The sequence below is a fragment of the Halictus rubicundus genome, chromosome 9 (assembly GCF_050948215.1).
Source record: "Halictus rubicundus isolate RS-2024b chromosome 9, iyHalRubi1_principal, whole genome shotgun sequence".
In the NCBI taxonomy this organism is placed as follows: Eukaryota; Metazoa; Arthropoda; class Insecta; order Hymenoptera; family Halictidae; genus Halictus; species Halictus rubicundus.
Genome location: NC_135157.1, coordinates 13,572,128 through 13,586,715, shown reverse-complemented (window position 1 = coordinate 13,586,715; position 14,588 = coordinate 13,572,128). Strand labels below are relative to the sequence as shown.

Here is a 14,588-nt window from a genome sequence, read left to right as displayed (position 1 = left end):
GGAATTTCAAGTATTGGAATCGTCTATTTTCTGTAAGTCAAACTGGAAATGGAAAATAGTGGTGAAAGTGGCGATGACGGAGGATCATTACATAGAGGTCCACAACCAGGCTTGTCAGACAGTACCCTACGACCCTACGAGTAGGGCGCTGTAGCAAACACATGCCATATGAATTGCGCGTGGTGCATTAAGGTGACATTCGTATCAATAGGTTTTCATATCACCCGTGAGGTACTATTGTCAATACGTTCTTTTTTTTTGTCAATAGCATCCCCTGTAGGCTTATTACACTATATATGTCTCAGGCGAGCGTCTATGATGTAGGGATCGGTGATGGGTCGGATAGTAGCGGGAAAGATGATGACTATTTGTCCATCTGCTGGCGAGAATAGGAGATAGTCACCAGAACGATACGACTATTGCGCCACCTAGTCTATTCTCCCCTCTACTTTGACGTCATAATTGTACCCTACGCCGCCATGATTAGCCTACGTATGGGAAGCCCAACTGCTTTCCTTAGCGGTGGCGGCGTTTCTACATCATATATTAACGTACAATCGGACGATATGGAAGGTAGGTTAATATTGTTTTCATTTTATTTACTCTCAACATAAATAAAAATTCTACGACTTACGTAATATTTACAACGTTGTTACGCTAAAATAGCATCAAAATAAAAAGATTTAGTAGGGGCAAAAATAGAGATACTTTGTTAAATCTCGTAGAAAATTTGTCTAAAGTTTTCTACTTCAATACTACGTTTTACTATCAACGAGAAGAAGTTGAACATCTATAAGCGACACACACAATTCATTAACAAATTATTTTGCAACAATATGCTATAAGATATTGTTAAGTTTCCTAAAGTAGTTTGAATGAAAAAAATGCATCTTAGTTGTGTAATAAATATCTTTTGTTTGATTGTTATTTCTTTTACTTACCATGTTAACAAAATAAATTGAAAACAGTATCATGATAAAATCATTTTATACAGGAAAAGAAAGATTTGAACAGTACTCCTGTTTAGATGATCCTGAAAACACCGATGATTCTAATCATGAAGCCAGTGACCCGTTAGAAGGAGTTGGTGGTGGTAGCGGTGCAGGTCCACTTCGCGAGCAAGACCGGTTTCTTCCAATAGCGAATGTGGCGAAAATCATGAAAAGAGCCATACCAGAAGCTGGAAAAATAGCCAAAGACGCACGTGAATGTGTTCAAGAATGTGTATCTGAATTCATATCGTTTATCACATCTGAAGCAAGTGACCGGTGTCACATGGAGAAACGCAAAACTATCAATGGCGAAGACATTCTATTTGCTATGACAACTCTTGGTTTCGATAATTATGTAGAGCCACTAAAAGTGTATCTACAAAAATATAGAGAAGCTACGAAAGGAGATAATGCTCCATGTCCTGGTGCTCCGACTGGTAATGGAAAGACAGAACCACAGGGAACTATATACGAGGATCAGTTGTTTGCCATTGCTGCAACGGGATCTAATGCTACCACTTCTGACACACCAGTTATATATAGTTATACATCCACTGATCAAATGCAGTTTCAGCTTTCTTGATCAGTGCAGGTTAATAGTGATGCTAATATTCCGCGTAAAACGCGATTTGACTGTCACATATCTCCTGTGTGTGCATAATCGCGTTTGTTTTCTGGCGAACACTGTGAAATCAATTTTGCGACTGTGAGCCGTTTTTACGTATGCGAGAACCGACACAAGATTTCTAAAATCTCAGACGGGAAGGTGAGAATTAACTTTAAATGATACCTTGTAAAGAGTGAAACTGAAGATGAAAGGAAATAAACGAGGAGGCAGTTGAAGGCTCATTGATAATTACTTGTTTACTTTTTCAAACACGGTAGGGGTAGAAAAACGTAGCCGATTGTTTATTTTTCTATTATTTTTAAGCACTAAAATTCGCATCGAACTAGAATTAGGCTGTGATGGATTTTGTTTTGCGAGAACGGTTCAGGCCAAATGGAGATTAGGTAAATTCTATATTGGACATGAACCGGCAGTTAATCGGCATGTTGATTTTCGTAGAAAACGTTCGTAAACGGTGTCTTCACTCTGGTAGTTGGGCAGGAGAGAGCAACAGCTCGTGTGCTTTTGTGGACGATGATGCTAAACCACTCGAAGACGCGGCCGATTGTTGATGTGGTTGTTGTTGTTGTTGTTGTTGTTGTTGTTGTTGTTGCTGCTGCTGCTGCTGCTGCGATGGTGACAAAAGTGAGGCGGTAGGCAATGGTCCGGCTGGACGCGCTTCTGCTTTCCTCACTTTATCCTTTTTGTCGGAAGCGACATGGCAAAATCCCCAACGGCATTGGCCACAACGACATAAACAGAGGCAAAGCAGCACCCGAAATAGGCAACACAGTAAACCGGCGCACAGTAGCGAAGGACCCACCAGCCTCAATTCCGGACTGAGGAATCCTTTCTCTCCAGTGCCGACAAACGAGATAACCAATCCGAGCGCTGTAGTTCCCAGCCCCGCGTACAGTACGGTATTCACTGCCGCACTAACTTCTCCTCTACGACGATTCGCATTACTGCTTCCATCTTCTTCGTCATCTTCTCCGCTGCTCCCATAGCAATAACTTGCGTCTCTTATCTAAAAAAACGCGACAGTAGTTTATTTCCAAATAAACGAAGCAAAAAGAAAAGAAAAGAGGAAAGAAAATTCACAAATATTCCTCGACTTCATTCTTTCACAAGACAATTTTGTATCGGTGACATCATATTCGTTCTTTCGAATGAATTGTGTTTAGTAAGCGCCGAGTTTACCCTGTTCCTTTTCATCCATCGTCGATGAGCTTCGCATTGCTTTGTCTTGTAGCCATCTCCGCGGCATCCATGAGGGGACATAGGAGACAATGGGAGGGGAGAAGGTCTGCTGCATCCTTGCCATGCTGCTTTACCAGGTCCTCCACCACACTGAAATTATTCAACATTGAAGTATTGTTGTTGAATCGGCAACGACACTAATTAGAATTATCCAGTCTACTATCAAGAATTTATATTTTAGATAATCTAATAAATATTAAAGAACACTTCAATGTCTGTTTGTTATTCTAGTATAAATATTGTCTGAACTATTTTCGTACAATTAAATAAGATAATTCGTATAATTAAAACATAAAAGACAATTACATTATGATTATGTAATTTGCATCTTTCTCTATCATTTCTAAACATTTTCTGTAGCCTCTTTCGCTATCTTGTTATCCATTAGTTAATTTCTTTTGTTATTTCCTCGTTACTCGGCACATAAATGATAATGTAAAAAACATGCATGCACGTACTAAATAGAACACAGAAAAATTGGTATACACGTAACCAATCCCAAACACGTATAAACGTTTATACGTACATGTACTGCAGAATTTGTTTGCATAAGTACACTGTACTCATTGCAGTCTAATCAACAATAAAGACTTGATTAAACCCACTTTGCGACAGTCGTTTACCTTTGACCATAGAGTACCGTGTAATGCACTGTGATGTAATTTAATTTTCGAATTGATTAACAGTGAATTGTTCGAGTCAACACACACTTTCGAGACGGAAAATCGCACAATCATTTGTTGCGTTTTCTCCAACTTCCTTTTTTCATTCCTAATCTTTTGCCCGGAAGATGGATATAAATATACAATGAAAAAAAAAAAATAGAAACACATAGAAATTGTAAAATATTTTTAAGCACATTTTATACATTCCATTCTATCCAAGTTTATTTTTCCGATGACCACAGTTTTTAGACGAAGAAATATTTTATGCGTAAGGGTATGAGAAACATTAACATGTATCATGATAAGACAAAAGAAAAAAAGGACAAACACCAAGAATATACACTACATTATGAATTTCTTTTCTCAAAAGGAGGCACATAAGGTTTGATGCAGAGGTAATCAACTAGGAAAGAATAACAATTACCCACTGATGCCAATAGCTTATCGTCGATGATACAGGACATTGGAATGATTTGATACTTACCCCGTAAACATAAGATCGTGGGGGATATCGTGGAAGCGGCGGAATAAGTCTGGTGGCGAAGTTGGAGGGTAATTCTCTAAAGTTCACCACCTTACCCCCCCGTAACCGTTGCTTCTCCCTTCTAATTAATAAAGCAGCCTGCATTCCGCTCATTCATTTGCCTGTTTTATCGATCGTTAAGATCCCGACCGTCCTTCTCCTCCTCCTTTTTCTCCTTCTCACTTCCTTTACACACGGATACAATTTTCAACTCTCTGTTCCCCTCCTTTGCCCCGTTTGAAGAAAAAAAAATCATAAACCACACGTGTTCCTCCTCAAATATCACCTGATCCACCTTGATACCAGGCACTACAACTTACTCCTAACATTGCACTGTCTGCCTTTGGTAATAGTTGACGTACGTATGCGCTGATTGGAACCAGTAGAGACATATTAATAACTAAAATTTACAAATGAATGGATAACCAGCTGACGAACCTGGGGCTGTTCAAGGATGCGTTACCGCGGGGATTACATACGCCACCAGACAGCCAATCGATGGTGTGTTCCTAATATATAAGTAAAGGTGTGCCAGCAAAGAGTAGGTGCAGAGTGCAACGAGGATTATCAAAAAATACTTATACAAGGACTGCACGAAATACATGAGAGATATAGGGTCACCTAGGCAAGAGCGACTAGCACGTGATAGAGAAAGAAGTGAAAGAGAACAAAGAGCTCTAAAGATAAATATAGATAGATAGATAGATAGACAGAGAAAGTGTGTAAAGTGCTATCCTAGAGCAATTTTAATTACCGGTGAAGTAATCCACCCACCTGTAGCTCCGAAGAAGATGGCGATACTCGGAGATCGAGGATCGATGGTGGCGGGAAAGGGAAGTTGTTGGATTTAGTGGCGCAGGTAACCGAACTAGGTGATTCGAGGGACAACGGTGGTGGCGATATGGGGAATTGGATCGGAGAGACAGGTGTGACCTGCGGAGACTTCTCGACATGACGCCGTCGATCGATGCTCTGATGGAATGCAGATGACGGTGGTTGTGGCTGTGGTGTGGAGGATGGTGGAAGAACGTGCGGACGCGCAAACTTGCTCGGATGGTGGTGGTGTTGGTGTTGGTGTTGGTGTTGATGTTGATGCTGGTGTTGATGCTGATGCTGATGTTGATGCTGGTGGTGGTGCTGTTGAGAAGCTGGAACTGTCTTCAGCCGTGCAGGGATCGCGCCCTCGGCGACCCGTTTGTTCAGCTGCAACCGTTTTTGCTTCCTCCTGTTCGCTATACTGGCGCCACCCGCAGCTGCGTACATCGCTCCGCGTCCCGATTATACTTCTTCCCGGTTTAACGCCTTCGGGCCAGGCGTTCTCTCTGTTACGAGCTCGGGTCCCTTCGCATGGTCTTCCTTCCTGTCTTTCTTTTCCTCTGTAAAGGCAAGAAACGTGACGGAAATCCGCCCGCTATCGGCGGCCGTCATTTCTATTCTACCGGCTATGTATTCTAGCGAGAAGCACGTGAAAAGCCATTTTATTTACAGCGTTATTTACATATGCGCAACTAGACACACAAGTAGCAGCTATGCGTACAGGGGCCACTAGCCTTACTTTGTACCAACTATACATTACTTTGTACGAGTAACTCAAGAGTCTATCGTTTCCTTTCCTTTCCCCATTTCGTTAGAAACGGAAGAATCAGTGACAATACCGTACCGAAAGTATGCTGAACGTTTCTTCGAACACGAGCGAGATACTATAGGCTCTGTTGAAGGGGCAAAAGGGTGTACCTGAATAAGGAGGTCAAAAGTGCCCCGGAACGAAATTGAATTTGCAGTAGGCCGTTCGATAGCTTATCCAAAGCAAATACTTTGTGCCAATTTGCAACCTTATATGTTGACATCGGGTTTCTCCGTCATTTCTCTTATCCTCCCCAACTGAAAATTCTGAAAAAATTCATAGATGTGCCTTGTGACAGTTAGAATAGGCTTGATTTTTCTCAGAATTTTCAATTAAAGAGGATAAGAGAAGTTACGGAAAAAAACTGATTTCCTTTGTCACCCCATTGCTACCCCCCATGTCGACATATAGGCTTGAAAATTGGCAGAAAGTATCTTCTTTGGACAAGGTATCGAGCAGCCTATTGCAAATTCAATTTGGTTTCGGGGTACTTTTAGCCAACTTATTCGACTACATCCTTTTCAACGGATTTGAGAGATCCAAAGTGGTACCATCCCTCATGGCAGTTTCCTTCGGTTCGAAGACAGACTACTGTTGCAGACAAACTCCTACCGTCATTGAGTATACATTTTAGTGGAGTTTGAAACAGAAAATGGTCCTTAAAGCAGAGTCAGTCTGGAAAACTATCTGTCAAATGTTCTTCCTTCGAAAACGATAATCAGGTAAAAGTAATTTCACTGATTTTTTACTTGGTCCGTCTAAAGTGTACGTCACGAAGACGCCTCTGTATTGACACCTTTCCGGCTTGCTCCTTGACCCATCGACGGGTGAAGCGGTTCCGACACGAATGTAACAAATCGAAAAAACCCTCTTCTCCTACTTCATTTTTCGCTGGCGACACGTTCCAGTTATCCCTTCCTCCGCCGCTCTATCGTTTCCCCTCTTTTCTCCCCCCGCTTCTACGTTCCGCACTTCGTCACGTTCGTTTCGGGTGCCTTCCGCTATCTATCCTCGTCTCTCCCGGCCCACCCACCCACCCTATCGTCTTCTGCTTCACCCGCGTCCTTAACCCCTATAAATTGTCGTCGTGAGCGATCGGTGTTTACATAACCGCGGAGAAGGGTAAACAGATCGGTGATTTGAAAACTGTGTCGCGGCGAACCGCGCGCACGTGAAACGAGATCAATCGATGTAAATTCGAAGCGGACCTCTCGGAACTGTTTCGCTCGTTATCGAGAGAGAAGGGGTTACGTATAGGGGGGGGGGGGGACTAAATAGCTCGCGCAAAGAAGCAAGCGGACAGCGGTGACCGTCGTGTATGTCGACGGGCGACGAACACAAAAAAGCGATGGAACGATATACAATAAACTCGTGAATTAAACACAACCGGCGGAACCGGGTTGCAAACGATGGGAACGGACAATGATCGGCGGCGAGCTGTAACGATGTTCGGCGAGCGTCGTTGTTTAACGAACAGGCAGCGGGTGTAGCCACCAAAGAAAGCGGCACCGTGACGTGTGGGGGGCGGGGGTGGGTGAAACCGTTCGGTCTCATCCAAAAAACGGCTACCAAATGCAACATTCAAAATCGGGTGTATCTATGTCGCTTCCAACGCGAGTATTACAGTATATTTGCACGTTCATGCAATGGTAATCTGTGCGTGCACGAAGCTAATAGTAAAACAAAGGGGGGATACACAAAGCCAAGTAACGTGAAGTATCAGAAACGGAAAAAAAAAGAGGAAGGTACAAAGAAAACAAAAAAGAGACAAATACCGACGGGACACGCGACGAACAAAGGGGCTAAACAGACAACCTGTCCTACGGAGTATCTCCTGAAAAGAAAGGACAACATGAAGCGCGTAACAAAAAACAAAGAATAAAAAGGCTGGCTGGTGGCCGGCGGGCAACGTCACATTTATTAATTTTTTTCCCTCTTTCTTTTTTTTTTTTGTTCACTATTATCTGCTCTTTTCTCTCTCTCTCTCTCTCTCTCCGTGTTTTCCGCGCGCCGGGGACACGCGCGTCGACGGAGAGCGATTTTTGTACAGTGGACCAACGACGACGACCAGAAAAGTTTACGACGACGACGAGAAACAATGAAGGCTATACATTTGTTACTTTCTTTCTCTCCCTCTCTATCTCTCTCTCTCTCTCTCTCTCTCTCTCTCTCTCTCTCTCTGTTTCGCTCTCTCCCTCTCTTGCAACACAAAATACACGCACGCACGCACGCAATCCCTCTTTTTCTCGCTCATTTCGCATCGCTAGCAACTGCTGCAGCAACGTCGGCGGCGGTTCGACGGCGGCGGCAGCGACAGCAATAGCAAAGCAGGCGTCAATCAAGTCAGCCAGCCAACACCAAAATGCTGCTCGTACCAACGACTTCGGGGTAACCAATGCACCGTGTTCGACCTGCCTCTCTCCTCGGTTCGACTACGTGGACGACATTTTTCACCCGTTCGTTGTGCCTCTTTCCGTTCTGTCTCTCTCTCTCTCTCTCTCTCTCTCTCTGTCTCTCTTTTTCTCTCCCTTTCTCTCTGTCTCTCCCACTGTCCTTTTAATCGCGTCGCACTAGACCTCTCCTCCCTTTTCGTTTCGTTCCTTTTAAATCGTCTCGCGGATGCCTCCTCCGTTTAAGTTTCTTCGTGTTCTCCTCGGTTTCACGCCGCCTGTCGCGATATTACAGTCGAAACAAATCAAAACGGTCACCGTGCGCGGAGGACCCAGTGTAGCACTCGCACACCAAGTAACACCGGAGAGGAGACACACGCACGCACACACGAAAAGGGCCCGGGGGAGAGGGGGTCTAGGGAGGGAGAGATGACGACGGGGGCGAGGGGGGCGGGGGAGGAGAGAGGGGCGCCCGCGATGGGGATACGCGGGGGCCACGAATCCAGGACACGATCCCCGTGTGCAGACGGCGCGTATCACTAGCTCGTCGCGATTAACGCAGCCTCCATCGCTAGCCCGCAAACTCGCGGACGCGCCCGTTTCTCCCGAACAACCACCGACTGAGCACCGCGACCGATCGCGCGCGCGCTGCTACCAGTGCCCTCCTCTCCAACCCCCCCAGTGGGCCGATCCGCACCCTCTCGCTCACCCTCCCACCCTTCCTGTTGCCCTCGCACGCGCGCTACGCCGCTCGATTACGTACACCGCACACCACACCGCGTACACTGTACAGGCGGCTAGGCAAAAGTGAGCGTACACCCTCCCCTCCCCTCCCCTCCCCATCCGCCTAACCGCTGACCATAAATTAGACATGTAAATAAAGTTCGAAGTTCGAACCAGTACATTGTAGGAAATGGCGGTGTCACTCGCAACTCGATGGCTCTAGTTGTCTTTTTTTTTTTGTTTTTTTGGTTTTCATTAAACGTTCTAATCGCGTTCCAACGAGGGAACATACCGAAGCTAGGCAAACCGATTTTGACATGAAACTTATGGCAGGTCTCGGGAAAAAATACGACACCCCCGTTGGAGGGGTGCGAACAGCCCTCGAAGTTGGGGGTACATTTTTAGAAGTAGAGGGTGTAGTGATATAATCTTTTTTCAAATTGCGTGGTTTTCGTAGTCTGTAACCGTAATTATTGTTATTGATTGCTTCTATAAAGAAGCCAGTTTTTCATTAAAAAAATGTTAAACAACCGAATTTATTTATTTTATGACCTGATGGATATCTGCAATTTCTACAGGGTGTATTGATCTGATTATTTTATGCGAGTTCGATATTGAACGTAGTTGTCCATGGCAAACGTCATTGTCGTTAATATTATAAACTCGTCGGAAACAACAATTTTGTCATTTAGGAATTTGAAGGCAGACAGAGTATAAAAATGCCTCTGCAGTAATTTATGTGAATGTGGGTTATGGATTAATTCTCTTTCAATTGGAGAGATACCTTTTACCGTGAAGGTCTCCGTTACCGGGCTTGCTGAAGTTGAAAAAGAATAATGCAAGCGTGGTAATTCGCTTGAAAGGTCTGAGTTTAAATACTGCAGCAAGGTGTCGTGTTCACTCATGATTACACGTGTGCTTTTATTTAGAAAATATTTTATTAGTTAAAGAGTGGTGATTTAATACCTATAACTTCTGTTATCATGTACTCCTTCCTATTTTATAAATGAGTTCAGGTTCTTTATAGATGTCTGATATAACAGCTGCTACTACTACTTGGAAGAAGCCCCTATTTTAGGCAACCGCAGTCCGGCGTAATACTTGCCGCTACTACTGGAAGCAGGCGCCTTATAATAGGCAACCATTGTCTGATACATCGCTCGCTAATTCTACTTAGAACGCGGACCCTTTCAACGAGTAACCATTGTCTGATGTACTCCCAGGTAGTTCTACTTGGAAATGGTTGCCGTTTGCAATTTTTTACTGTGCACCACTTTGTCATTGTCAATTATATTTTACTGTTACTGCTAACTCTAAATAGTTTAATCCAAGGAAAATTGTTTCGAGATAACGTTTATATATGCCTGCTTCGTTCACGCAGATCTGCGAACGCTCGATATTAGCAGTAGTTCGTACCACAATCAGTCACACACAATCGACATTCGCTCTATTTCGTTCCATACTTAAATAAATCGCAACTTCGAAACGTATCGATCAACTCTACAGTGGAAAGCGGTTTCAATAGTGAAACGAGTGCTTAACACTTTCTTCGCACGGCAAAGTTTGCTTTCGCTGTATGGTATAGCAAACTGACTATAGATTCTTTTAGGAGTCGTACTTATCCGTGGTCGATGTCTACATCGAAACTAATTTCTATAACCAACGTTTGAAATAAAATTCGACATAAGGTTCTCTGCATTGACACAGCTTCAGGAAATGCAGAGGAATGGAAGTTCAACTCCCTGTAGTAAGAGGGATAGGTTAAAGGTTATTTTTCAAAGTAGACCATGAGCTATATCGCGCATCGAGGCTTAACAGTTTGATGGTCAAATAGGACACGTAAGTAGGATAATGCACTTCCGATCCGAAATGTTGCATGCAACGTTGCCTCCCCGCCCTCTGTCCTTATTTTATGCACGACGATATAATATTCGATAATATTCATGAACCTCGTTCGCGACTGATAGATATAGAGCGGTATGCAGCGTCGAGTGTCGATCGCTAAATAATTCAAATCGTTCGGGATCAAATAATTCCGAGTCATCTGTCGGGAACAATTGCGCTCGTCGTTTCGACAAGCGCGCAAAGAGCGACCGTATTCCGTTCGGATGGCATTGAACGTGTACACGTACACGTTACGTACAAAATCACATGCGGGGTGGAACCCCTTACAGATTCTAGGGCAACCCGCTTTCGCACTTACCCTCCCTCGTACCCGCGACCAGGTTACCTCGCCCTCTCGACTTCCACGAGTCGATATCCCGTGCTGCTTTTGACCTTTCACCTTTCTCCCGTCACCCTGATTCTCCGGCTAAAGGACAACCTACTTTATCGACTAGTAACGCTCCTGTGAATATTTATTTTCGTTCACGCTGAACTCATTTAATCATAATGGCCAGCGGTACAAGATCGCCTCTTTGGAATTTATTAATAGGAAAATTACTGGGATATTCTTGTGATACCATTTATTACAATGTTCTCATTTGTAATATTAAAAATCCTAAGAATATACATTGAAGTCTTGTTGATAACAATGACTGGTCATTGACAAAACGTATGTACTTAAGGTAAAAAACGAATGAGGAACGTTTTTATCTTCGTTTTCTACCGCCCATTTTCAGACGCATGTCTCGCTTTCCTTTTCCCGCTTTTGGTTTCTTTACTCCCGTTTGTTTCACTCCTCTTTTGCCTTTCTTTACCTTGGTGGATGTCTTGGCGGGTTTGAGTCTGTAAAGTAAAAATGCTCGTTTACGTTGATGTTATTGCATTTGATAGGTATTGTTGAACACTTAAGAACCTACTTTGGAGTAGAGAAGTCCTCACGGAAAACTTTTTTATTACTTGTAAGGATACTGTCAGCTAGATCTTTGTTACGTTTCTTCTCATCTTGTAAATTTCGAGGAGGTGCTTCTGCTTTTCGTTTCATACCAGGCACTTCTTTTGCAATACCTTTGGCATCCTTTTCTTTTGGTAACCTGGGTGCATGTTATGTTACGTGTTAATTTTTAAGTATTGCTTGGAGATTTTGTAATTAGTGTTTTAGCGAATACCTGTTCTGGAATTTGCCAACAGATGCTGTTGACGTACGGGCAACAGTGATGGCTTGAGACAGTTGTTGAGAATCGGGGAAATATTCTTTTGTAGGAAGACCGACTCGTGGTACTTTAATATTCTTTGATTTAGCAATGTTGCGCAATCTTTGTAGTTCATTCTTGGACCGTCTCTCTTCTTTTGCTGCCTTCGCTGTTGCAAATGCATCCTCCATGACCTTATTATCATTGTTAACTTCAACCAACCATTCTTTCTGTTCTTCAGCTTTATTACGTTTGTAACCAAATGTAGGTATCCATTTCTGTAATAATATTAAGTCATTATACACATTCGCTAAAGAAAAATAAAATTAATTATTGAAATAAAAGTTACCTGTAATTCATCATCCCATTTAAGTTTAGACTTCTTTTTCTTTTTAGATGTGATACCCTTATCTTTGGCATACTGTTGCCATTTTGTTAATGGTTTTGGTTTTGGAATTTGTCTGGCTCTGGGCAACACGTACTGAGGTTTCGGTAATTTTGCTACTATCGTCTCCTCAACCCGATCTATTGGAAGTTCCCAAATTTTGTTAATCAATATCTGCACATTGTCTCTTGTCAAACTTGTTAAATACTTTTCTTGCTCGGATCTGTAAATTAATGAGTAACAATTTAAATAACAGAGCTACAGAATAATGTGTATTGACAGTGTAAGTAAGTTAGGTTACTTTAGTGTTTTTATATTGAGGGTATTGTAATCTAATGCCAAAAGTGATCCCAGGTCCGTTTCAACTTCCACATCCTTGTGCACGTCAATTGATTTACGTGAATCCTTCTCCTCTGTTTCATTTTCCAAAATCGACTGTACGATATCCATGCTGTTAAACACGTAAGTATTTACTTAAATAATATTTAAAAATAATCTTTCAATTAACTATTACTTACATTACAAGCTTCTCAATGTCGATACTGTATTTTTTATTTTCAATAATTATACGAATTAATTAAAATATAGAAACTTTAAGTTTGTCATTACTCTTCGTCCGTCAGAGAAATCTCGAAGCACGTGCAATTATGGTTATGTTGACACAAATGCGGTCTTTCTTGATGCACGCGGTATGGAGGTCCGTAAGGTTTGACGAAAATGAACCCATAGAAGAAAAATGTAATTTCAAATATTTAGTGATGGAAAAAGGATAATTTAGTTATTCTGATAGGTTATATCGTGAAAATGTTTGTTCTCGCTGAATTGAAAGACACAGTTCGAATTCCACCGTGGGAGTTTAAACGGAAATTGAACGATGCGATTACTGATGAACTTAATAGAAAACTTGCCAACAAGGTAAGAAATACTACAATTTGAATAACGTCAATGAAAATGATCGAAATCAATTTTATAAATGCCCGTTTCAGGTTTATCTCAATGTGGGTCTTTGCATTGCTCTTCATGATATCACAAAAATTGAAGAATCATATATCTTTCCTGGGGATGGAGCATCTCATACTAAAGTAATATTTCGTTTTATCGTGTTTCGTCCGTTTATGGAAGAAATTCTAATAGGGAAGATACGTAGTTGTAGTGTCGATGGTGTTCATGGTATGTTTATACAGCATTACTATTTGCTTTTGTTTTACATCATGCTACTTTAAGGATTTTATGTATAATTAAAAGTTATACTCTTCGTTTGTAGTGACATTAGGATTTTTTGAAGATATTGTAATCCCACCTCACAAACTGCAACATCCATCGAGGTTCGATCAAATGGAACAAGCGTGGGTGTGGGAATATGACACAGGCGATGGCGAAAAGCATGACTTATTTATGGATGCAGGTATATTAATGAATATTTGAAAGTAATGATTATGTGGGATATAATAATAACAGTTGAAATACCTTAGGAGAAATTATACGATTCAGGGTAGTGAGCGAAACCTTCACAGAAGCTTTACCCACTGGACCGAACGTATCTGGAGAGTCTGCAGAAAAATCGGAAGCTAAAAATATATCTCCGTACACTTTGGGGGTATGTGTGATTAATAACTAGTAAAATGTCAATCGAAACGTGCTCTATCTCTCTCTCTCTCTCGAGGTAATTTTAACACTGCTATTTTCATTTTAATCGTAGGGTGCCATAGACGAACCAGGACTTGGATTGCTCACATGGTGGGAGAATACCTAAGAGTGTGATAATAAATTTGGATCAATAAATTTTTATTTCACAGCACATTCCATCATGTTATCACGTTTTAAAGTTACATCCGTGATCGGCGCTACGCGCGACCCGATTTCAGATAGAATTTTCACTGTGCGGATATATTCATATTTAGTTTTCATTGGTAACAGAATTATTAATTATCATTTGTACAATATATACAAAGACGTTGTGTGCTAAATATGTGGTAACACGCAAAAAATAATTTCAGTTCGGTAAAATTCGAGGTCATGTTAAAACGTTACACAGAAGTTATTCGGTGGTAAGAAGTCTCAACAAAAAGAACATCGCATAGTCAGTAGTCGTTCGACTGCAACAGTGGCGTGAAATCTTTCACATCGTTACGTGCTGATGGAGCATAGTTACGACACATTCGTATTCCTTTTTCTTTTTTCTCGTGTTTCTTCAAGTAACCGTCGAAACCGTTTAACAGTATTAAACACATAAAATTACGTTTTCCTATATTGCGGTATATCGTTACATTGAATGAAAAACATTCGAGAACTTAGCTAGGTGTAAGCCTTAAATTTAGGAAACATTAATTACATGACAGTGGAAT

At 41.9% G+C, this 14,588-nt stretch overlaps 4 protein-coding genes across 7 annotated transcripts; 2 read left to right on the top strand and 2 right to left on the bottom strand.

The window, feature by feature from the left end:
- The first annotated feature begins 416 nt into the window (after window positions 1-416).
- Window positions 417-1,848, top strand: Nf-yb (nuclear factor Y-box B). Of its 2 annotated transcripts, none has more exons than XM_076793219.1 (2): window positions 417-573; window positions 1,028-1,848. In XM_076793219.1, the coding sequence occupies exons 1-2, from the start codon at window positions 480-482 to the stop codon at window positions 1,573-1,575; spliced, it is 642 nt and encodes a 213-aa protein (XP_076649334.1). In that variant the 5' UTR covers window positions 417-479; the 3' UTR covers window positions 1,576-1,848. The 2 variants fall into 2 exon arrangements, with proteins under 2 accessions (XP_076649334.1, XP_076649333.1); XM_076793218.1 differs by having other exon boundaries at window positions 431-573; window positions 995-1,848.
- Window positions 1,610-8,731, bottom strand: LOC143357035 (uncharacterized). 2 transcript variants are annotated; one of them, XM_076793193.1, is made up of 4 exons: window positions 8,047-8,731; window positions 4,822-5,423; window positions 2,800-2,949; window positions 1,610-2,626 (listed from the first exon to the last, which is right to left on the bottom strand). In XM_076793193.1, exons 2-4 carry the CDS (start codon window positions 5,308-5,310, stop codon window positions 2,081-2,083), a joined length of 1,185 nt encoding a protein of 394 aa, XP_076649308.1. In that variant the 5' UTR covers window positions 5,311-5,423; window positions 8,047-8,731; the 3' UTR covers window positions 1,610-2,080. The 2 variants fall into 2 exon arrangements, with proteins under 2 accessions (XP_076649308.1, XP_076649307.1); XM_076793192.1 differs by having other exon boundaries at window positions 4,822-8,731.
- Window positions 8,732-11,234: 2,503 nt separating this feature from the next.
- Window positions 11,235-12,939, bottom strand: LOC143357041 (ribosome biogenesis regulatory protein homolog). 2 transcript variants are annotated; one of them, XM_076793205.1, is made up of 6 exons: window positions 12,853-12,939; window positions 12,545-12,694; window positions 12,208-12,466; window positions 11,835-12,136; window positions 11,586-11,759; window positions 11,235-11,511 (listed from the first exon to the last, which is right to left on the bottom strand). In XM_076793205.1, exons 2-6 carry the CDS (start codon window positions 12,691-12,693, stop codon window positions 11,376-11,378), a joined length of 1,020 nt encoding a protein of 339 aa, XP_076649320.1. In that variant the 5' UTR covers window position 12,694; window positions 12,853-12,939; the 3' UTR covers window positions 11,235-11,375. The 2 variants fall into 2 exon arrangements, with proteins under 2 accessions (XP_076649320.1, XP_076649319.1); XM_076793204.1 differs by having other exon boundaries at window positions 12,762-12,900.
- Window positions 12,940-13,025: 86 nt separating this feature from the next.
- Polr3h (RNA polymerase III subunit H) lies at window positions 13,026-14,041 on the top strand. The gene is made up of 5 exons (XM_076793238.1): window positions 13,026-13,158; window positions 13,230-13,413; window positions 13,508-13,648; window positions 13,716-13,840; window positions 13,943-14,041. The coding sequence occupies exons 1-5, from the start codon at window positions 13,048-13,050 to the stop codon at window positions 13,994-13,996; spliced, it is 615 nt and encodes a 204-aa protein (XP_076649353.1). The 5' UTR covers window positions 13,026-13,047; the 3' UTR covers window positions 13,997-14,041.
- The last annotated feature ends 547 nt before the right edge of the window (window positions 14,042-14,588 follow it).